Source organism: Carcharodon carcharias, chromosome 23, assembly GCF_017639515.1.
Source record: "Carcharodon carcharias isolate sCarCar2 chromosome 23, sCarCar2.pri, whole genome shotgun sequence".
In the NCBI taxonomy this organism is placed as follows: Eukaryota; Metazoa; Chordata; class Chondrichthyes; order Lamniformes; family Lamnidae; genus Carcharodon; species Carcharodon carcharias.
Window position 1 is genome coordinate 28240304 of NC_054489.1, and position 25278 is coordinate 28265581.

Sequence of the window (25278 nt, forward strand, 5' to 3'; positions counted from 1 at the left end):
TCACGTTCCAATCTGGGCGATGTAACTTTCTTCAATGGCATGCATTCTTTTTTTAAAATTGAATGCATATGCTGCAAATCCCCTTCACCCCAATTTTCCTGCAATTGGGTCATCTTTGCTTTTCAACAGCTATCTGGTGGTGGATCTGACTTAGTATTTATAGGTTTAACAAAGTGCTTTGTGATTATTGGTTGTCAGTCGGAAATGCATTTTGTTTCTAGCTCAAAGTGTAGTTTACCCTGTTAATACAGGGTAATTTTTTTGCATGCTTGATTGCTGGCCAAACAGTGGTTTAGTGCTCTATTTTGCGCTCACTCCAAAAACATCTCATGTTTGTTCTCTCACGTGCACTCGCTTGTGCTTCCTTGTGCTGATGCATACCTCCCCCATGCCCCAACCCCTGAAATCAAAAGGCAAAACATAATTGTCCCAAATCTTTCAGTCCCCTGATCAAAGGAGAGCGGTGTACAACGCAAGATGCATGTCAGGGCCCTGTGGATGTCCTGACTCGTGGACATATGTGGGGTTTGCCCGTGAAGTTTAAACATCTGATGGATCCACGCCCTGCTGTTTGGGACCCTTCCCAGTATGTCCGACCTTGAGTTTATGGTGGAGACTTGGCCTAGATGACTAACTTGAATACTTACCAAGAAATGTTAGGTAGTTTAAATCCTGGTTTAACACCTGGTTCACTGTATGACCCAACAACCCACCCACCCAGCCATCTCGCCTCACCTTTCCTTGGGATTAGCAATTACTGCTGTAAAAAGGATAGTGTCCTCTCCTTCCCCTGATCCTACTCCACTCGCTGGAGTTAAGTGGGAAATGAATAGTAGGGACAGGAAAATTCTTGTGGGCAGCAGCTGACAAATCTAGGTCTGTGTTTCTTCAATGATACAAATGAAGTTGTTGTTCTTTGCTGAGTAACTTGCCAATCTATACAGTTTTGTAAATGTTCTGTTGTTCAATGCCTTAGACACGATCCTAAAAGAGAAGAAGGATTTCTTTGCCTAGTTTTAGGTATGTGAGCATCTGTCATTAGTGACTAATGAAATGTTACTTTCAGCTAGTACGTGCACGTTTGGCTGAAAGGGCTCCTATATTGTTCTGATGGGTAATGATTTAAGATGGAATACAGTTGTACAGAATTTTTCATACAGTAATGGTTGGCTAGGAAAATTAAGGAATAATTAATTCTTATTGAGGAGTGTATGCAGCATAAGAAATTCCTTGCACACAGATGCTTTTGGCGCTTATAGCTGACAAAATTGGCCCATTCAATTTGAATCTAAACTGCTATTTATTGCTGGATGATTAATGGAAAGAAAAACGCGAATGTAGTTTGATCCAAGTGCTAAATTCAGCTGGGAAACTGAATCTGAAAGGTAATTTTTTCCTTTTTCTTCTTCTCACATCACCCAATACATTCACTCCCAACTGTTTTGCTTAGCCAGCAAAACAGCTTTCATGTGCACCAAACCTCTAAGAGTAGCCTAGCCACATCTTGTTCAAGCGAGAGATATGCATTGCTGCTTCAGACATTGCATCCTGTTGCAATACATGTCTATGTGTATTATTTCTCAAATAACCTAGCCTGTGGCTATCCAAAAAATGCTCTTGCCATACAATTAGAATTTATGAAGGCAAAGAACAATGCCTTTGCTTTTCTGTGGGGGAGCGTTAATAGTGTTTCGAGTTTTAATATAGCAGTACAGTGTGTTAATCTTCATGCTTTGTGATTTTTGAGTTTATTGCATATTTGCATTTTGGCTAATTAAAATGCATCCATCTTCAATTGTCACAGTAGTACAATACCTTTTGTTAATTTGATGATTAATTTTAACTGGAGTAATGAGTCAACTATTTATTGGTAAGTTGCTTGGTTCCTGGTAAAATTGGAGCTTGCATTGCAAGTTTCCTGAATCTAGGTGCAACAACTTGAATTTATTCAACATAGTCAAAAATCCCAAGGTTCCTCAGTGTTAGCAAACAGTTTGACATCCAGCCATATAAGGACAGGTGACCAAAAGCTTAATCAGGAACAGGTTTTAATCAGCATCTTAAAGAAGGGGAGCAAGGCAGAAGAGGCTTAGGAGTGAATTCCAAAGCTTTGGTGACACACTACCAGAGAAATGAGATTGTTGTACCAAAGCTACTCTTTTTAGTTCAGATTTCATTGTGACTTGGATGGACTGAACATATTTATTATCCCCCATGCTGGGGCATCTCCATTTTAGCCTAGCTTTGAACAAGGCAAGTGCTCCATCCTGGCAAAGTACAGATTTGGAATGAAATTTGGCATTGAACTGTCCCTCATTACAACTTGCACTTGGTGTTTTTGGAACCAAATAGAAGTTTTCTTTTTGGACCCAGAAATTTATTAAGCTAAAATGTGGTTGGCACTGTTTAAAAACTCAGCAGTTTAACTTTCTTCCTCCTTCCCGCCAGGGCAGCACACAAACCTCGCCTGTTGGTGAGGCTACTTGAGATCTGTTTCTTTGGATAGAACTAGCTGCTTGTACTGCGTTTTTCCCCTGCTCCATCAGAAGAAAAAAATACTTGGTTTATGTAGGATCATTTCTTGTCTTGACATTCACAGCAAAGTAATTGCTCTGAAGAGTACTCACTGGCTTTGTGAGCAAACAGGACTGCAAATAAATGTCAGTGCCCACAAACAGCAATGAGGTGAATGAGGAGTTGAACTTTTGATGGGAATAGTTGAGAAATAATTATTCGCTAGTGCACATGTAGAACTGACAACATTTTGGGGGCAAAACACACTATTGTATATTTTTAAAGGCCGTATGAACAGATATGATGACTTGGTTTAACCCTTCATCTGAAAGATGGCACTTCGTATACTGTAATACTCTTGCACTGAAGTGTCAGCCTTGATTGTGCTGAAATGAGACATGGATAAATGATATCACTGTGTTAAGCTGACACTTGATTTAGGTCTGACCCAATAACCCAACTAGAAAACTGCTGCAATCATGAACTTCGACTTTTTCTTTTAAAAACATTTTGAGGAATGATCCAACCTGGGTGCAAACCTGGTGCAGCGTATGCTAATGATCCCACTGGCAGGACCAGGCAAAATTGGTCTGCTGGCCTTGTTTCCTGCAAACTCAGGAAGAACCATCTGAGGTGATAAACAAAAGGATGTGCTCCTGACTGCTGACTGCAAGAGGGAGGTGCAAGCATGTTGATGTACTGGAGCCAGATGAACAAGAGTATCGACCTTGGTTCAAGAACTAGCCTAAATTGAGAAGTAAGTCTAGGTCAACTTCAATCTTAAACTTAAATTCTGAAATTCTTTTTGTCAGTTAATAACCAGGTGCTATTGCCGACAAACATGTTTTTTATATTGTGCTGCTGGAATTCTCATAAACTGAGAAACATTCCAGAAAATTGCTACTTGAAATGTCCTATATTTCCTGTACACATTGGACAGTTTTATTGTGGCTTAATTTCTGCATTGGCATTTAATCAGGATTAGCTGGTCTTGATATTTAGAGCACCTGTTGAACTTGAGTAGCAAAACAGGATGTCCTGCTGTTTCATTTCCTGTACAGATGGTGTCACAGTCTCTGGGTTGAACAACATTTTGTGAGATGTGGCTTGACAAAAGAAGGTGAACATTCTGTGTTTGTGGTTCCCAAAGGATGGCCTCCCTCACTTAGCCAAGTTCTGTATCTTCTTGTAGGACACCTAATTTTTGGCAATGGAAAGGGTGCTGTCATTCTGACCATCTAGTCAGGACATTTACTTGTAAAGACATCCGGTGCTGAAGTTTTCTCAGGTTGTTTTGGATGTAGGTTAGTAAGTGAAATACGCATTTCGCAGTGTTGAAAGATATATTTCCATTTAGCATTTTTGCATTTCAGTGTTGTTTTAAAGTTGTTTGCCATTCATGTGATGCTTTTTAATGCAATTTGAATTGTTCTTAAATTAGAACCAATGATAACCCTGGAAGCACCAACATTCTATCCTTGTATGGTGTAGCTCATGCTATTTCCAGATACAACACAGATTGGATGGGATGAAGTCTGTAATCTTGCTGCTGAGTGTATTTCACGGCTCAAATAGACACAAATTTCACAGTCAATTTTTTGAGATCCACTTCACTGAATATGCAGCCTACCATCACTTGCTTGGTATTTGTGTAATGTGAATTTAAACTTGGCACTTGTATGCATTATGGTGCCAAGATAACCCCATAGTAATCTGAAAACTTGAATCAGGCAGTTCCATATCATTGTATTCAGCAGCCAATGCAGTTGAAGTTCAAGACTTGACCTGACAGTTATGAAAACTGCATGGTCATGCGCACAAGTCCCCTACGGTTTAATGTACGATTTGCTTTGTGATTAAAATGTGGATTTCTAATTAGCAGTAGTGAGTCACTAGTCCTTTAATAATTTTAACACTTAGACAACCTGTTAACGTGTGGTTAAGAGCAGATTCTCTTTAACGGAAAACAAAAAAAGCCTGTTGCATTAACCTTCATGGTTTTGTACATATAGATAGTGGTTGCAGCCATCAGAACTGCAATGACTAGCAGATGACCAATATGGAATGATTATTCATAGTGGCTATTAAAGGCACAATCTAATCTTCACTTAGGTTATGTCATGCGACCTTGTTTTTATTTCAAATGAAATATCTGACATTGAGACATTATATACATTTTGAATCAGTTTGGAATCAAATCAACCCTGCATGGTAATCCCAATACCTGAACTAGTCAGGACTAGAATCTCATTGATTAGCAAGCAAGCCTGACTGACTAATGCAACCTGGAGGAGTAGACCTTGTCACTGGATGTGATTCTTCCCATTATCCTCTCATTTATTTTGTTGCTCAAAGTTCTACTGAATAGCAATCTTATCCAAGTGAGCAGCAGGAAATTTCTAAGTGATCTGCTCTTGTAAGCTGTATGGTCTTGGCTAGTAGGCTCTTGTACACCTTTGCGCACAGTGTTGGCTTTGTGACCCAGCACCTAAAACACACTCTCGGCTTTATTAAGCGTTTATAGAAGGGAGAATGCACACTCCAGCTGGGCAATTTCGACAGGTGGGATCTAGCTGTTCTGGCCTGAACTGAAGGTACTTAAAGTGGTTGGCTACCCTGTGTTGGACACTGGCTGACCACTAAAAAGGAAATTGACTTCCTTGTGTTGAATGTTGGCTTAAAAATGTGTTTTCTTTCCTCAAGCTAGTACATTACAGGTTCGAAGCATGCCCATCTGTCTGCTTTTGAACTAGACAGTGCTGTAAAAGAACTTCTGAACAATAAAACGGAGCCATTTTTTAAAAAAAAAAGTGGAAGCTTGTTTGTCTACTTAGTCTCTTGATGCAGAAAGATTAACAACTATTCACTTCCATCAGGCACAGAATTTATGATTATGCCCTTCCTCTTTATCTCCACCGCCAATAAATTTTTAAGACTAGTTTAAACAAAGCTGAATAGATGGCTTGACTTGTGTAGAGAGAACGCACTATCACACTGATCAATCTTGTTTTTATGACCATTTTCATGTGTTGGAAAACTTATTACTTTGGACGAGGACATCAAATACTAACTGTTCACTTTGTCTTTTTGGCACATGTTGTAGTTAGACCATTTTGTCATCCTGTCCCTACCTGTAAGTTCCAATCTTTGTGCTCTCCAGGGATTAGTCTAGCAATTGTTAATAGATACTTGACCAAATTGACCATTTTGCCAAATAAGGTGAACCACTTATTTCAAAACTCGTTTCTTCCCCCCCCACCGCCTTTCAAGATTTTTCTAATGTTATTGCTCAAGTGTAGTCCAATCACTACAATGTCCTAGACTTCAGAGTTGGTTTCTCTTCACAGTTTCTTCTGCATGCCCCTCCCCACAACCCCACCTCCCCATATCACCAACTTTTTTAAATGACCGGCTTCCCAAGCTTTGGGTGGTACAATTTGCTTCAGTTACCTTTTGTTTCAGCTTCCAAGGTTTATCAAAGGAAGACAGATGGATGAACTGAAAGGTGGAGTGGGTAGGGGGGGAAGAAAAATCATTTCACTGACAGTAGAAATAGACTGGAAGATGATAACAATTGGGTTTTAAAGCAGGGATTTTTTTTTTTGCATCAGATTTCTTTTTTCAAACATGCAAGTAATGTGAACAAAAAATCTAAAGGGAATATATCTGTCTGTGCTTAGCATTGTATGCACTTCCCCAAGACCTGTTTTTTAATGAATTGTATCATGCAGTCACCTCATACAACATGCATTCTGGCTGTTGCTACATGGAAAATGGTGGCATATTTTAGTTCATTTGAGGAGCTATAAAGGTAGCTTATTTAGTCTCATATTGAATAAGATTGAAGGAAAAGAGAGAGAGAGAGTGTGGGAACAACTTTCAGTGTAAGATTATGTTTTCCTCTTCAATTCTTTCTTTACCCCCACCCCAGTCCCAGCTGGTGAATATCTGATCTTAACAGTATCTGGCACTTTGCAGGGAGGATGTACATACATGGTTGATGCCTCCCAGATTGGAGAACCTAGACACAATTGGAAACCTGAAATTAATCCCTGTAATAGACGAAAGATTAAAAGCACAAAGTACTTCCAGTTTGGGCAAACTTCATTGCATCGAATATTGGACTTTTCTAACTTATTCATTTATGTAACCATTTGAAAGTTGTTTTCAAGCAGAATTTCCTTTATAAAACTTAGTTAATTTTTAAATTTACAGATTATTGATTATATCTTCATATTCCCTTTACAAGTGTATGGAGCTATATACCAGTTAGAATAGGGTTATCGGATCAAGTAAGCTGTAGACAAACTGGGTAATTTTTTTATGCTTATTTCCTGTATATTTTCTGAAAAAATTGAACTAAACTATCTCTCAATGCATTTAATAACACAACCTAAAAGGTGGTTGATTATTGTAGTGCTTATTTTAACATTGTATAGAAAAAAAAGTCCATGGGCTACCATTTGGTGAGTCGAGTTCATTTTCAATAATGGGTCAAAACTTGAAAAAAAATCCTTCACAGAAGTATTGTAGAAAATGTCATTTTTGATGTGCACGTCATCTGGGATAGTAATGGCAGATCTGTGGCATTTAAAGATGAAATGTTGCATCAAATCAAGTGATACATAGAAACCCTGGAATGTGGATTAGAAATGTTGTAAAATACATGGCACTATGGTGTTATGGTTGGTTCTGGGACAGGAGTGTTTAGGTTTTACACTAGGTACAACAATCTCCATCAGGGTATGAGCTCAGTATAAACTGGTACTTCAGCAGAATCCTGAGGGAATGAAGTGCCAGAAAGTATGTTGGAGGCATGTTCAATCAAGGCTTTCCGAAGAAAATTGGCAATTATCTGAGGGGAATTTTTTCCCGGGCTACTGGGAAAGGTTGGGGACTGGGACTAGAGTTGCTGTTGCAGAGAGCCAGCATAGACATGATGGACCCAATGACTTCCTTCTGTCCTGTAACCATTTTATGATTCGTAAGATCCTGCCGCCTGTTCCAGTGGTTGTTGATCCCATAATTGGTTGAAGAAGTAGAAACGAGAATTTCAACTGCAAGCAGGAATTGACAAGGTGAGCATAACGCTTCCTCCAGGGCACGCTGAGACCCTGTCAGCTCTCTGAATGGGTAGCTGCAGCAGGCTAAGTGGGAGCAGAGGTTGGAGCAGCAGGAGATCTCTAATCAACACCAAAGGAAGGTTCTCTATTTAAGATGTGACCTCCCAGACTCAGGAAATTGTCAAAAACCTAACCTGAAATGACCTTTCCTGGTTGCAGATCTTCTTCCTCCAGTGGCTTTCCAGCTCAGGCTAGAGTAAAATTGCAGTTGGGGCCTGATGTTTCAGACTGGGAACTCTCGTCATATATTAAGAAGGATCCCAATGACTTAAGGCACGTGCCTTTGCCACTTGCTCAGATGAGCATGTTAAAATGGAAGAAATTGAGATTCAAGTGGCCCATTGGCAGCTAGATCAACCCATAAATTTTAATTGCCTGCCTGCATGGTTTCTGATGGACATGTAGGACTAAAATCGCATGTAAGATGGTTGCTTGCTGTCCTGTAACTCTATTTTCTTGGCAAAAATTATGCAAGTTACCAGTATTTAACTGGTCATTGCTGTTTTGGACTACATGCAGCAAGTTGCTGAACTAACTTCTGTGCTGACTTGTGAAAATGTGTTACTATGCATTATCGGGGTGTATCAAGAGGTGACTGTTAAATGCCCCACTTTATCTAACCAATGTTGATTTATAAATGTAGGCAAACTCACGTTGCCCACATCCTTTTGCATTGGGCTTTTTTGTGGTTCATGTACTTTTGTTTGCTCTTGCAGGCAATTCTGAAACAAGAAGCCATTATACATTGAAATTTAGCATTGCAATACAAAATGCTAAAGAGGATTTCTGCTGGCTGCTTATGGCCAGAAATGCTATTTATCAACTGCAACAGTTCTGCATTTTTGGTTTTGAGCAAGGAAGTAACATTTTCCAATTTCTCACATGTTGGGACAATTGAGAATGCTCTAACCAGAGATTGAGTTGAGGTATGGGAAGGATGGGGGGTGGGGGTGCAGTTGAGGGGCTGGTGGTGGTGGTTAAGACCAAAGGAAAATTGTTAATTGTTTGAAGACCCAAGGTTTATTTTAGACCAGAAAACGTGCAGGTGGGTCAGTGATTTTCATATTGCCTAATGTTGCTGTTCTCTGAAATGTTGTAGACTTTTAATACTACAAGAGATGGTGGCAGCCTGAAGGCAGATTAGCAGCTGTAGATGTTTCTGCATGTTTTATGTGCTGAACTTCAGTAGCTGAAATCTAATGTGGGCAAGGAACTTGGTTTATGCCTTTGGCTTGACATGGGATTTCTGTAATGTTGTTGTAGAGCTTCCTCTGCCCTCTGCACCTCCAACCCTTAGTTCAGTATTTCCTTTTTGTCCTTGGGTCCAATTGGCTCTTCTGTGTTTCCTCAATGTTGCAAAATGCAAAAGCATCTTAGAGAGCTGACTTTGCTCATCAGCTGAAAGAAATGTTCCCCGTAAGCCTTACAAGACATCCTATCCGGTACATCCTTTAGGCACAGATCCTACTACAGGGTCACTTAAAGGCTTGAACTTGTTAATGGAACATTGTATTCAATCTCTCTCAGCCACCGCAAGGTCTTGTAGCTTTACAACGATAACTGTTGCCAGGTGCAGTGTTCATGAAATTGTTTTAGATTTGTGCAAAGTGAATCTTTTGGTATGCTCTCTGGCCCAGAAAATGGGAATCAACCAGAAAGCAGCTTCCAGCTGGTAAAATCAACATGCTTGACAGTAAGTGTATTGGGCATGTGCATCCTGACTATTTGGCTGCAGTACCCACCCATAACTTTCTCTCAACTGGATATCCTTTCTTATAAATGAGCGAATGTAAATGAAACTTGGAATGTTATACTTCTGTTCGCCCTATCAAAGGCACGTGGGGACGTATGTACCATGGGTACGTGCATAATTTGAGACTAAGGCAAAACTGCTTGTAATGTAGATTTGGTGTGAGCAGGCTAGTGTCACTGGGTATACTGCAGATTTGGAACTGATGTCCCTAGAACTTTTTGTATTGCTGACCGTTACCTTACATTGGATAAAAGTTGAGGAAGTGAGGAAGTAAAAATATTCATATAAAGTCTGAGTGCATTCTGGTTAGTAGAATAAAAAGGTCATGTATTCCTTGGAAAAATAAATGTCCAAATAGCTTGAGAAACAGGAATCTGGCGATACAGATACACAAATCAGACTAATGATGCAGGTTAATAAAGCCATTTTTTAAAAAAAAATACAAACCACTGGGGCACATTTCTAAAGCAGAGAAGTCATGTTAAACTTGTACAGAATATTGGTTAGACCAGACTCTGGAGTTCTGTGGACAGATCTGATTGCCTTTTTATAAAATGAACACAACAGCATTATGGGTGTACCTACCCTGCACCAGATGGACTGCAGCAGTTCAAGAAGATAGCTCACTCACTACTTCCTCAAGGACAATTCGGGGTGGGCAACAAATGTTGGCCTTGTCAGCAATGCTCAATTCCACGAAAGAATAAAAATAAACATGGAGGCACTGGAGATGATGCAAAAGTGACTCACTAAATTATACCAGAACTGAGGGGGTAATAACAATTGGGAAAGAATGAACAGGCTGGATTTCTTTATTTCTGTAGAAAAGAAGACACAGGAGTGACGTGATTAAGATTATGAAAAGGTTTTATAGAATTGATGTAGAGATGGTTTGCAATTGCAGCTGAGACCAGAATGAATGGCTGTAAATGAGTCAATACATCCAGTAGGAAATTTGGGAGAAACTGTTTGTCCAGAGTGGTTAGAATGTGGAACTTGTAACCAGAAAGAGTATTTCGGATGAATGACTAAGATGCATTTAAGGGGAAGCTAGGAATGAATGAATAGAAGCTAATGAATAAAAGGATATATTGGGTTAGATAAAGGATGTGTGAAGCAGAATGGGCTGTTTTCACACTTTAATAATATTGTATTACTTTGTAAAATGTATTTGGCAAGTACGAAATATATTGACCTTGATTTGTCAACTGCTGCTATTTTTCTTCGGTAGTTTGGGATAGACCAGTGATTGACCATGAATGGGCTTTCCATTTTGTGAGAGGGAATATTTCTGAATGCTGTACTTCATTTTCAAAGTTTTCTCTGGTTTGACTGGAAAAGATCCCCATAATTGAGTGCCTAATTTGACAGACGAAGTTTTGTACTGCAGCTAACTGGCTGCTAAAAATTGCAGGACCTGCTGTTAACAGGTGGAAATCTGGAAGTGGCCTAACTTTACTGCATTTAAGTTTGGCTTTTGAAAAGGAGGCATCCATGTGATTTGCATGCTTTTATTAATGGTTTTTCACCTTTGATTACACTGAAGCGTGTCTTCCAACCTGGAAGTCGTATTGTCATAATTTCCCACTAGTGGCACACTTGGGACAGTGTGTTATGTTTCCCCATTTTCCCGTGAGTTGAGGTTGAACTGCGTTTTGTGAGATGTGCTACACCTCAAATTTTTGACCTTAACCTTGTTTTGGTTTTTTGCTGGATTAGATTTTCTGGTGCCGTACCTTTCAGCCAAAACACAAAAAGGCATTGTGCATTTGGAGGGAGTGGGTGCAGCAAGGGACAAATTGGTGCAAGGATGTGAAAGCATTAAAACTAATTGTTTTCTTTGGCTAAGTCTTCCCCCTTTTGATCCATGTCCTATGTGCTTCCTCCTCCTCCTGGTCTAAAACACTATTTTTCCATAAAACAAGGATTTTACCTTTCAGTCTGAAACAACATACGAACTAAACAAATAGCACTGTACCATGATTGTACTAATAAATAAGCTTGAATGTAAAAGATCACTAAATGACTTACTCAGCTTTTGTCTCTGAGCAGGATGAGGTTTGTTGTGGTGGTTTTGGACCTAGGTTCTGCTCCCACCCGCCCACCCCTGACCAGTAGGTGAGATTTTCAGATGGGCACTGAAGAAAAGATGGGAGCCTCAGTAAAGTGAGTGAAAATTACAGAAAGGAAATGATTAACACACAGCCCCACTCCTCCCACCATCACCACTACTTAAGATCCTTGGTTAAAGGGGTGTGAAAATTTATTTTATTTAGTTGATTTGATTATATAAGGTTTTGGAAACAAACATCAAATATTTCTTGCCAGCAATGATGCATCATGTAAATTATAGGAGAACATAGACTTAGAAAGTATAATTTTGCTCTAGAGCATCATGAATTTACTGTAACAGAATTAGGTGTGCAGTAATAGCATCAGTTCAAATTCAATGAGTAAATGGCCAGTGGACAAAATACTGCCAGACTTCCATTATCTGCAGTCTAGCAAGGGCAAAAGTATACATTTGGCAAAATAAAAATATAAAATGCTGGAAAAATTCAGCAGGTCTGGCAGCATCTGTGGAGAAGAGTCATACAGGCTCGAAATGTTAACTCTGTTTCTCTCTCCATGGATGCTGCCAGACCTGCTGGGTTTTTTCAGCATTTTATGCTTTTATTTCAGATTTCTAGCATCAGTATTTTGCTTTCATGCTAAGATAAAAGCAAAATACTGCAGATGCTGGAAATCTGAACCAAAAACAAAAATTGCTGGAAAAACTCAGGTCTGACAGCTGTCGTTCGCTCCACAGATGCTAACGTTTCGAGCCCGTAAGAGTCTTCAGTCCTGAAGACGAGTCACACGGACTCGAAACGTTAACTCTGTCTTTCCACAGATGCTATCAGACCTGCTGAGTTTTTCCAGCAATTGTTGTTTTGCTTTCATACATTTGACAAAATATAGTTGTAAACTTTTGGGAAATGTTGCTGAAAAATGTCAAGATTGACTGCATTTAAACTGCCTTTAGAGAGCAAATACTTGCCATATCTCAAATGAGTGTTCAAATGTCGTCTTCATTAGAGATCGGCATTGAGGATTGCTGCCTGACAGACTGAATGAATAGGCGGCATTTACTCTACCAGCCGCTCAAGCTTTGGCCTCACTACTTTCACTATGCAGATGAGCTGCTTGCCAATCTGCATGTTTTCTTGGTGGCTCTGGCTGCTATCTGCAATGGTCAAACGAGTGATTTGCATCCACCCCCACCAACAGTTTTGGAAAGTCAAAGTACATATATGCTTTTTGCTGCCTCTTGATAATAAGATTTTGGAAACTGCTTTAAAGAATTAATACCCATAATTTTGTTTTTGCATAATTAAACCTTCACCAGAAACATTTGTAAATTTTCAAAGGATGAGGAAAACTGTAAATAATCTTTCAGTTAAGTTTTAAACTCTTCTCTCCAGGAAGCACCCCTGTTTGCAGTTTGTTGAATCAGAAGTAGGCCTGTGCCAGTAAGCTTGAAATAAACTTCAGTAAATGCAATTTCAGTTCAGTTTTGGTTATCTGCTTTGATAAGCAAGGGAGGTTATTAAAACAGTCTGCAACTGCCAAGTTAAATGCTGTCCTAATCATGTAGGTATGTACTGGTTTTAGATACTGCTAAGCACTATCCAGGATTTGGTTTACCTTTCAACAGGTGTGTTTTCAGTTTCATTCCTATCATGTTACCAAATGCTCAAAATGGGAGATGAAATTGCTATGTAAAGCAAGTCCAAAGTTGCTGTAGCAACTTGACTTGTTTTGCAATCTTCTCTCACCCTCTTTCTCATTTGCTTTCCCGCCACCCCCACCTATCTTTGAGAGTGTTTATAAACTATGCTTTTCACATTGCTTGTATACTAGGTTTTGACTCAATTTAGAATTGCTGCATTTTTTTGTAAGGCCCTTGAACCATTTTTTGGTTGCAGCATGAATTGAAATGCAATAAGATTTTTAAAATGTTATGTTTAAAAGTGGATCCCATTTGTCCAACCAGTTCCATGCATAAAGATTGCATATAATGATAGACATTCTGTGGGAATTTGCACTCAAAATTGTGGTAATTAGAAATCTATAAGACAAAAAGGCAACCTCAACAAAATTTGGGATGATTGTGAATAGGGCAAGCCAATCCTGGCAAATAGATTGCTTCGTAGTTCGACGATCATCTTAAAACATGGCCAGTGCTTGCGAAAATGTGATTAATTCAAATTTCTGACTGTGTGCCTAAGTTTGACACATGACGAGAAGATTTTCCTTATTTCTGATATTTGTTGCTGTGATCATGGCAGCATGGCCATTGTGACCAGAGCATCATGGGCAAATTACAAATCCTGCTATAAATGTTGAGTATAAAAGTTTACAGAATGATTTCTGGAATGTTGCACTGTGCCAAGTTACTTGCCGTATTCATAAAGTTCCAGTCCCTCTTTGTCAGGGCATTTATATTTTTTAAATCGAGGTGCAAACCACATTTCCTTGGACACAGTAGGAGTCATGTCTAGAAATTCCCAAATCAGGATTTTTCTCTTTTTTAAAAAAAAAAGTAATTAGAGGTTCAACCTCTTCTGGTGTACATAGGAGCTACTTCAGTCCCCATCTTCACTGCTGTAGGAAGTCTGTGGATGTGCTTTTTTTGGAAATTTTGTTAGTTGGATGGGGCAGAATATCCATATCTAAAGTATAACCTGCCAAAACCCTTAATTTGTTCCTGTTTGGAAATTGCAAATAGATATTCCACTGCTAAGCTAGCAGAGTTGGCAGTATTGCTTTTACGCTTTAACTTTTGTACTACTGCAGAACATAACCATGGGAATATTTTAACTTGAATAAAAGTACCCTATGGAATTTTATGAAGCTTAAATGTCTAGTAGGTAAAGATGTGTTTAGAATAGTTTTGGTCTGGTCTGGCAGAATGTTGTGGTTAGAAACAAATAAGCCTTGTATTTATTTGTTAAATGCTAATTTTTTTTGTTCCATTTTAAACAGTGAGCAGAATATTTTAATCAAAGGGTTTCTTCATGCTTTCAGACTCCTAGCACCTGGCATGAGATAGGCCTGAAGAGGAAAAACTCTCACAAACGTTCTGCATCGTGGGGCAGTGCAGATCAGCTGAAAGAGGTGAGACTAGAATTGATGTTGCTCTAGCGGAGAGGTTGTTTGGCACCCAGGTTTGATGTTTATTATCCTCCGTCTGCACATGCTGACATACTAGACTTAATCAAAATGCCAGCTCGCATAATTAGAAATAGGTGGGGAAAATAGTCATGGAGAGGTTGCAGTTATTTAGAGAGACGGGAGAAGTAGCATTGTGTTTTGCTTTGAGCCGAGACAGTTCAACAACTTATAATGCCTTTAACATCATGTTCCAAGGCAGTTCACAGGAGCATGATAAAACAAAGTATAATTGCTCCACCACACTCATTATATCTCTTTGACTAAGCTTTTGGTTATCTGAGCTAATATTTGCTTTTGTGGCTGGGTATCATATTTTTTTTTATATTGCTCCTCTGAAGCTTTCATTACGTTAAAGGCGTTATATAAATAAGCTGTTGTCGTAGCATGACACCGAGCCACACAATGCGATATTGGGCCAGTTAATCAAAGCTTGGTCAAAGAGGTCGACTTCAAGGAGTGTCTTAAAGGAGGAAAGCAAGGTAGAGAGGTGGAGATGTGTAGGAGGGTATTCCAGAGCTTGGGACCTAAGCAATTGGAGGCATGGCCACCAATGGTGGTGCAATTCTAATTAGGCCAGACTTAGAGGAATGTAGACATCTGAGTGTTGAGGGGCTGGAGGATATTTGAGATAAGGAGGGGTGAGGCCATGGAGGGATATTTAAACCAGGATGAGAATTTTAAAGTCAAGATGTGTGACTGGGAGCCAGTGTAGGTCAGTGAGCCCAGGATTGATAGTGGAATGGGACTTCTGCGAGTTACAACATGGGCAGCAGAGGCTTGGATGACCTTAAGTTTACAGAGGATAAAATGTGGGAGACGAGCCAGGTGTGCATTGGTAAGTCCAGAGGTAACAGAGGTATGAGTGAAGGTTTCAGTCGCAGATGAGCGAAAATGGGCAAAGTTACAGAGATTGAATAGGCATTCCTAGTGATGCACAGGTGTGATTGGAAGCTCATCTCAGGGGTGGAGGGGGAGATGTAAAAGAGGTGTTAAAATTGAGGGCTTAGATGGAGTAAATGAGGGGGAACTGTTAACATTGGGTCAGTAAACAGAGGAGACACACTTGAGGTACTAGGCAATAGGACCAGAGGAGTAATAAGAATTTATTTGTCAACACTTGAGTTGTGATCTGGGAATGCACTGTCTGAAAGGGTGGTGGAAGCAAATTAATTAACTTTCAAAAGGAAATTGGATAAAGATTTGAAAAGAAAAATTTACAGGACAATAGAAAATAGCAAAAGAATGGGACTAGTTGAGCAGCTCTTTAAAAGAGCTGGCACAGGCATGATGGGCTGAATGACTTTATGCTGTATAATTCTGTGACATAGCTGAGACTAGAATATGAATCTAACCTTTTGCAAAAGGTTATTGTATTCGTGTTGTGCACTGTTCGGTTTGTTTTCTAGCTTAACCTGTGATGATTGAACTGGCTGCCCAGTCTATTTGAGAGGCACCAGGTACTCCTTTTCATTCCTGTGTATTAGAAATCAGCAACCCTGAGCATTATACTTGCCAGTCAACTTTGTGACATTGTGCCTTACTGATGAGGGGGTCTAATGTTTGAACTGTAATTAATCCTTGGATACTGGGGTACATGATTGTACTTTGGGATTTCTGATCGGGAGGGAATAAATCCTTCTGACTTCTTACTGGGTCAAATGATGCCTGCTGCCCGTGAGTGAGGCCTGAAATAGTTCCACTGCAGTATGGTCTATTAATACATCGGCCCCAATATAACTTCAATTTTGTGGGTGAGGACTTAGCTTTTGTTTTTTTCATGGCTTTGAGCCAAAAGGACAACTTGCCAATTGGTTAACTAAAATAGGCCATGTCTGAGTCATTTGGGGAAGCTATAACCAATGTTCCTGCCCTCTGCTTGTTGCTTTCCTGTATAACTGCTTGATTTGGGAGTTTTGACTGAGCTTGGATAAAACCCTTCCCATGTTTGGTGTGGTGCAGCAATGTGATTTTACACTATTGCGTGGAATTGATCATGATCATGAATTAAATTTTTTTTGCAAATCTCCTTATACCAGAAATCTATTAAACACTCCTAAGTAGTGTATTTCAGTAGCATAGTGTGTCTGTTTCACAGAACTATGTAGAATAATGTTCCTTGCAACAGCAGGGGCAATGCACCCATCTTGTTTTATGGGCAACTTTGGCTTGTGTTTAATTGGTTATTACCATATGTCTTGGTTCAATGACTAAAATCTTCTAAGGCCATGAAGTCTGGTGTGTAATGACTATTTTATCACTTACACTTCAAAAATATTTCCAGTAGGAGTCTGTTACTGCAGCGATTAGGACTGCGGATTGCTCTGACAGATATCCATATAGTAACTGCTTACGTGCAGCATGATGTGCAGGTTTTTTTCTCCCTTTCCCTTGAGATTAAAGTGACACCACATATTTGTGGGACTATGAATTGATTTTTTTTTTTAAAGCTCCTTCCAAGCAGTGTCTGGGAATCCAGGGAGTTTAACTATCATTATCTGTTTCAAAAGCAAGCCCTACTGAACAGTGACTGCACTTCTCAACAATTCATTGTAGTGAAGTACTTTGAGATGTTTTGAGAGATTTATACAAATGCAAGTTAGTTATTTATGGCTGTGTGGAGCAATCTTGGCAAATGGTCATTAATCACTTCTCCAGTGGTGGAGAGGAATGTGACTGTAGATACCTATGCTAGTGTATGTATCTGAAGGCAGCTTGGGCCAAGACATATCTGTTGGGGAATTGTATGAGAAGTAATGGAATGATGGAAGGTCTCTCTTTGTGGAAGGAAATATGTTTTTGAAAGTGTAGCAAATTAATCCTTGGATTGATTAAAAAATGGAAGGATTTGTATGTTTAAAAACCAATTTGTAGTAATCGACTGGAAGCTGTGGCAATCCTCTAATCTGCATCATTGCACATACAAAGCATGGTGTCAACATTGCTGACACAAAGAAGAAACTCCAGTTGGACCAAAACTTTTGTATGAAATCTAAAGTTGCACATATTCATTTCAGAAGAAATTGCAGTCAGATCTTGGTGCTGTTTTCAAGGACAGCCAGGAAGATGTGTACTAATGCTCCCAAGCGGGGAGAAATACTTGGTTGTACACAAATCACAACATGCGATAGGTATTGAGCTTGGCTCAGTGGTAGCACACTCACCTTAGTCAACAGTTCATGGGTTCGAGCCCTTTTTTATTCTTTCATGGGATGAGTGTTGCTGGCAAGGCCAGCATTTGTTGATCATCTCTAATTGCCCTTGAGTACATTATCTAGGCTGACATTTCAATGCCGTACTGAGGGAGTGCTTTGCTATGAGAGATTGCATGTTTCAGCTGAGACATTAAACCAGGTCTGTCTGCGTTTTTGGGTAAATACAAAAATAGCGCTATTTGAAGATGAGCAGGGGGGCTTTCATGGTGGTGTGGTCGTAATTTTACTCTTGGCGCAAGTCGTTTAAACATTATCTGGTCACTTAATTCATCATGGTTTGTGGGACTATTGGTTGCCTTTTTTTCCTATGTTACACCAGTAACTACCCTTAAAATACTTCAATGGCTATAAAGCATTTTAGGATGCTCTGAGATCATGGAAAGCACTACATAAATGCAATTTGTTCATAGAAGCAGCCAAATACATTTCACTATTACTGACATTCAACAGATAGAACATACTTGTTATTGATTGTCATGGGTTCTTGGAAAGTGCTCAAAGCATTGCTGCTAACAAAAATGCATAGGACCCTGTTGAAGCCTAGACCTGCCTTGGGCTGTCATCCTGGTGTTCATTACAAAGTGGAAAAGTTGGTTTTGGAAACACCAAGCAAATTGAGATTCCTTAGGGTGAGTTAAAAAGGATTTTTTTTTCAAATGATACAAGCTAGATCACTGCAGCTACATGCTAGCACATATCCAATTCCTTTACATTTTCACCCCAACAAAGACCTTTGAAAACTCATTTTTAATTTGGCCACTCATCACAGCATGTCTTGACTTAAATACAAAGGCTACAATTAAATGCTGTTTTTATGTAATCTTTAATTTGAGTTTCATTCACATATTTTTAAAATGAAGTTCCTGTTCACCATAATCTTCGAAGTGTTTTGTCACAAACAATGCAGAGCCAAGCTTTCAAAAATTGAATATAAAGCATTCGTTTGTTTCGCGTGCTAAATGAAAAGCAGTTGCATCTTTAAACTGCCAGATATAGTAAATAAAGGCCATTAACAAAATATGACATCCATATTTTGTTTTGTGACTTGCTAATGGCTTATCTTTTCTAGCTGTACTTTCCATTTTATTTTGGTGTTTATTCCCATATCATATCTCAGTATAACTATATTGTCTGATCTTCGCACAGGTTTGCACAGAACTCCTTGAATAAAAGAAAAATACTGTGGATGCTGGAAATCTGGAACAAATTGCTGGAAAAACTTAGCCGATCTGACAGCATCTATGGAGTGAGAAAGAGTTAATGTTTTGAGCCCAATGAGTCTTCAGAACTGAAGAGAGGTAGAAATGTGATGAGTTTTATGCTGTTGAAAAATGGGGGAGGGTCAGGTAGGACAAAAGAGAAAGTTAGGAATAGGTTAGTGGGCAGGAGAGATTAAATGACAAAAGATGTCATGGAACAAAAGGCTATGGGAGTGGAAATGGTTTCAGTAAAGAAAAAAAAACATTGGTCCAGAATGTTAACGGTAGAATAAAAGACAGCTCTGTCTGAAAGCAAAAACATGAAAACAAGATATAGGCTTGCACTTAGCAAAAAAAATGGAGGACAGAATTCATGTCTGAAATTGTTGAATGCGATCTTGAGTCCAGAGGCTGTAAAGTGCCTACCTAATCAGAAGATGAGGTGCTATTTCACAAGCTTTCATTGGAACGTTACAGCAGGTCAAAAATGAGAGCAAGGTGTGGTGAATTTAAAATGGCAAGCAACAGGAAGGCTTCTTCCCATACAATTACAGGAGGTGTAACACTTGTTTTATCTCCTCTCTCCTCATTGTCCAATGCCCCAAGCACTCCTAGATGAAGCAGCACTTTACTTGCACTTTTCAATTTAGTATACTGTATTTGCTGCTCGTAATGTGGTGATCTCTGTAATGCAGAGACCAACTGCAGACTGGGTGATTGCTTTGCAGAACACCTCTGCTCAGTCTGCAAGCATGACTCCAACCTTCCAGTTGCTTGCCATTTTAATTCTCCACCTTGCTCTCAATTCTGTCCTTGGCCTGCTACAATGTCCCGGTGAAGCCCAATGCAGGCTTGAGGTACAGCACCTCACCTTTTGATTCAGCACTTTACAGCTCTTTGGACTCAATATTGAGTTCAACAACTTCAGACATGAATTCTGTCCTCCATTTTGATATTTATTTTTTTTTTAACCAAGTACCAGTTTGTACCTTTTCATGTTTTTGCTTTCAGACAGAGCTGTCCTTTATTCTGCCATTAACATGTATTCTGAACCAATGCTTTGTTTCCTTACTACATCTGTTACCACCCCCTTTGCCTTTTGTTTCATGCCCTCTGTCATTTAACCTCTCCTGTCCTCTAAAATAACCCTGACCTCCTTGGTTCTGTCTGGCCTCCTTTTTTTCAACAGCATAAAACCCATCACGTTTCCAGCTCTCTTCAGTTCCAAAGAAGTCGTACTTGACTCAAAACGTTAACTCTGTTTCCCCCTCCACAGGTGCTTCCAGGCCTGCTGAGCTTTTTCAGGACTTTCTGTTTTTTATAATAGAACTCCTTGCTTCATATTATAATCCAAGCCTAGGGCTACCTAACCCCTCTTTCCAGTTTCTTTTTAAATGCTGGCTTCTTGTAAGCTCCTCTTGCTGTTTGAACAATGCAAGAACCACTTCAGTATTTTCATTGGAAATTGTTAAATTGTTATCTTAAAATGCTAGTTAAGAAGAATGAAGTAAAAGCGTTGTTGAAATGAAGAATGTTCATTAATTTTTCTTCCTTTGTGGCATCTGACCAGATTGCAAAGCTCAGACAGCAACTCCAACGCACTAAACTAAGTAAGAAGCACAGCAAGGACAAAGAGCGTCAGTCACCTCTGCATGGAGATCATGCTGCTATGGGCATGGTACAGCAGGTAGGATGCTCTTTGTGGATGGAAATTGTCCATTATTGGCATGCTTAAAGCTGCAGTAATTGAAATTGCTTATAAATCAAACTTGTATTGTACGCTATTCTGGTTGTTATTTCCTGAACCTTGAACATGGTCATAGGGCAGTTGCATGTCTTGTGCCCTATTAGAGAACGATATTCATATTGATCTGTTGGCATCTTATTAAAGGCAGTGCTTGAATAATTGAAGCACCTGCATTGTTTGAGAGCAAACAAGCTGGTATTAGTCTGCCTGCTGTAGACCTCATGCATTGAAATGTAACATGAGATTTCTAGCTTGCTACTTATTTTAAAGTGAAATAAAATAAGCACGTCCCGGAGGGAGATTGAGATCTCAATAGCCTGCTCTCTTAAACATTTTTTTTCTGCTGTCCACTTTTGTGGTCAGTCCACACAGCCTTCCCAGCATTAAAAAATATCAGAAAACCATATTTTTACCTTCTCACTGTCTTCTGACTTTTTTACAGTTTTGTAACTGCCTCAGTGAATAGATGATGCTGCTTGAATGGATGAGTCTTAAAATGTATGACAGTGTTTTGTCATTTTAAGTTTGCCCTCTGATATAAAAGGCAAAGTATAGTTCATAAAAATAAAACATTGGAAGATCCCCAAGGGCATGTTTGTTTTGAATATTTGACCAAGGAGAGATGTTTAGTATAGACCCACTGAGGATGAACAACCCATTCTATTTATGTACTTAAAACTGTACACTTTTCATGTTCATTGACCTTGCATTGCTTTTTCACCTAATTTGACATGTTTACTTTTGAAAGGGACCTTCCAAGTTTGTACCCATTCTGCCAGCAAACCTCGCCATCACAAAGTTAATTCCACGACTGAGGAACAGCTTGGAGGCAATAAATCAGGAAATTGAAGGAATGTTTATTAAAGAATCTGGAGATAAAGAATTACTGAGGGTGGGTAGTGTTGGTAATAAACTGATTTAAGTCACTTGAATGTTTTTCCTATTTTCCCTCGAGTATTGTTTTTAGACTTGATGCATACATCCAGTCCTAACTGCAAAACTTTCCCATTGAATGTGTACTTGAATTTCAAATGACTTGCCTGAGAATTTGTTCCCTTTATTATTGAAGGTCAGATGTATTGTGCGGTGCATTACTGAGCTAATCAGTCTAGGATGGTGTCCCTGGTTTGATTGCTGGTATTGGCAAGAATTGCAGTGGAGTAGGCCAAGGTATACTGAAATTGGCTTAAGTGTCCCTGAGCTAGGCAAGAAGAAATTAGCAACAGCTATTGCTTTGTTTGGTATACAGTAAGCCTTTACAAAGAAGTGTGTGCAGACAAGTTTTCTATTCAGCTGCAATGTTCCTATGGTTGATCAACACACTGACATTCACTTCACATATGTGCAAGATAGCTGAAGGTTACTGATGTTTGTGGAATTGTCCTGAAAATGTTGCTGGAGGGATGCGTGCAAGATGGAGATGGGGAGGAGGACTTGAACTTTTTGGGATAGGATGAGTAACACCCTTTCTTCCCCACCCCTCCCCAAAAACACGATTTTTTTCTGTGTTGAGTGCTGAGCTTGGTGTCGTGCAAAATTATATCCCCATCCTGCTGGAAGTATGCACACAGATGCTTGGTGAGGATAGAATTTGTCTTCAACTGTGACACTCACCTCTGCCCATGGCCATTAAACCTATGCTCAGGTTCCCTTAATTAATGGCCATGGAAGAAAGAGTCAACTTTGTTCAAATAATAAAACACTCAGCTATAGGAGTCCAAATTAAGGGCTCCAGCTCCGCTCCAGGAGTTGAGCACATAATCTAGATTGAGACTTCAGTGTACTGTGGGAATGTTGCATTGTTGGAGTCATTGTCTTTCAGATCCACTATTAAATTGAGGCCCTGTCACCTTGTGCACTTGGGTGTAAAAGATCATGTAGCACTGATGATGTGAATGCTACAGCTGAGCCATGGTGTCATTATTTCTGTGACATGAGACAGGTTATGAGTTCAAGGTTTTCTCTTGAAGCTTGAGCAGAAGCTAGGCCAGCACTTTGATGCAATGCTGTCTAGTTGCCATCTTTCAAATGAGATGTTAAAACTAAACATGGGCATTCTCCCAGTGTTCTGGTCAGAATTGAAACATTAGCCGTGCTACTAAAACGGACTACCCCAGAAATATATTTCCATTGCTGTTTGTGGGATTTAGTCCACAAATTAACTTGTGTATTTGTTTATATTGCAAGGAAATACTTCAATTTCTTTGTTATCTGTATTCAAAAATTAACGGGTTCTTATATTTTAGTGAAATTTCAAATTCAACTAAATGTAATCACAAGTCACCCAAGTTCAACTTTTATGGCTTATAGGTTTAAATGTTTGCTCAGTTAGTCTAAACAAAATCTGTTTGGTAGGATGGAGAACTGCCTTCTGTATACCATATTTTCACACCTTGACTTTATCCAAAGGAAGCACTTCATATGCAACAGTTTAATTTACAGTGACTAAGACACACGCAGCAGCTATTTTTCACACCACAGATCTGACACAGTAATAAGATAAATGGTTGTTAATTGAAGGGAAGATTGGAAGGTATTGATTGAAGGGAAGAATAGTGGCTACAGCATCAGGAACCCTTCAGGCAGTGGCAGAACAACAGGGCTTTGGCATCAAGTCTCACTTAAAGGACAGCATCTCAAAAAATGTAGCATCATCTCATCCTTACATTGAGAGCTCAAAACAGATGTGTGGATTGTTCCGAATCTTCAGACTTGCCAATGAGCATGCCACCAACTGAAGCAAGCTAATCCACTGCTTTTGGGCAAGAGCATTTAATTTGTTTAAATCTTGTTAGTGATGTGGTTATTGCAGGATAAGCTGGTTCAGTGGCTATGACTGCCAACAGAAATTTGTCCAGAATGTGGTTGACATGAACAATTGCTGAAAACAAATACAAGCAGTTTTGTATTTTATAAACCTTGTTGAAATTGCTGCAAGATGGACTGGATTGTTATATTCTTCATTAGTCATCTGTGAGCTGTGATTTGGAATCTTCTATCTTGAATCATCTGATTTTCCTCTTTCCTATATCTGCTTTGTAGATAATGGATGCACCCGATGGACACAGGGCACCCTTCCCTTCCCAACGACACAGCAGCAGTTCTCAGAGTGAACCTTCACCTATCCCTCTTGAACAGACAAGTGGCTATAGTAGTCCCTCTCCATATCCGTCCCCATCCCCTTCTCCTTCATATCCAAATGGAAGCCAGGAAGAGGGGCCTTGTATAATAGAAGATGTATCGTTTTTTGTTCGGGACAAAGGTGAGATCATAGTGCACAGATGTGGGAGATTTTTTTCCATCTGAATCACTTGTAATAAAATGTTACTGAATTTTTCTTCCCCCTACCACCTCTTGCACGTCCTGGAGGTGCTGACTCAGGGTATGGCCACATGGACATGAGTAGTTTTCTACCATTGTGGTCATATGTTTTTTCTGTAATGCTACAGTGTGTCAGCAATTTCTTTAACTTTAATGGTAATTGGAACCAAGCTTGATCCTATGTTTGCCTGATGTGCATAAGACGAAGATGTATTGTATAGGTCAATAGCAGCCCTGGCTGGGATCAGATAGTTTATTTTGCATTTTTGTCCAGCCTGAAATAGCAGGATATCCAATGCAGGTTTAAGCAATGTATGGACTACAATACTTAAAAACTGAATAACATAGGAAAGAGTACAAATTAGGCTAATCAGAGTGCAAGACTATTTACATAGCTGTCCTTTTGAGGAGTCAATTGCTATTGCAGCTTTTCTCTAGCAGTAAGCATACTAAATTAATCTCTCCTAATACTCTTAACTCCTTTTGCAGTATGCTTCTTCCAGGTTTTTGCAGGGACTCTTATCCTCTTTTCCAAGCTTCAGTTTGACCTTATTTAATCTCCTATTTGTGTATCGATTAATGCTTTGACAGCATTAATTATGTAAACTTAAGCAATCCGGTTGGGTGATCAGTTATGTATTGATATTGTCAACCAACAAAAATGTGAAATTAATTAGACTAAATAGTGTTGCTAAATGAGCCACTCTAGACTGTTAATTTACACCTTGCCATGCATTGACCCAATGCTTGAAAGTTTTCGGTGACCTCTTCGTTGGGGCTATGCTGAATATTTCATTCTTCCGAAGAAGGGTGTTCCATATAGAAATACGGAAAACTGCTTAGTTAAGAAAAGTATGGCCTGATTTGCTTAGGTTGCCTCTAAAAGGTACATTAATGCAATTCCTAGAACTGTTTCCCCTCTCTGGACTCCATTGAACCATTCAACAAAAGCATGGATATTCTCACTTTTAAAACTCTAATTGGAATTCCAGCTGTCTTGGTTATGAAACCAACATTGCTAAGTCACTTCCTTCACTTTTTCAATGACACAGATAGTGGCACAAGCTCCCCTCTCCTGAAGTATGCTTCCTCTCCCAAACCAAACCACAGCTACATGTTCAAGCGGGAGCCTCCAGAAGGCTGTGAACGGGTGACTGCATTTGAAGAAACACCGTAAGTAAAAGATGTACAG

General features: G+C 39.4%; 1 protein-coding gene across 3 annotated transcripts in view; it reads left to right on the plus strand.

Annotated features, from left to right (window-relative positions):
• LOC121269000 (glucocorticoid-induced transcript 1 protein-like) overlaps window positions 1-25278 on the plus strand; it is a 55864-nt gene that overhangs the window by 24339 nt on the left and 6247 nt on the right. For 2 of the 3 annotated variants that reach the window (XM_041173348.1, XM_041173347.1), the window contains exons 3-7: window positions 14461-14550; window positions 20589-20705; window positions 21514-21657; window positions 23808-24027; window positions 25139-25259. In XM_041173348.1, the coding sequence (XP_041029282.1) occupies window positions 14461-14550; window positions 20589-20705; window positions 21514-21657; window positions 23808-24027; window positions 25139-25259 (692 nt within the window). The remainder of the gene's footprint in view (window positions 1-14460; window positions 14551-20588; window positions 20706-21513; window positions 21658-23807; window positions 24028-25138; window positions 25260-25278) is intronic. The other variant, XM_041173349.1, reaches the window with a different exon arrangement.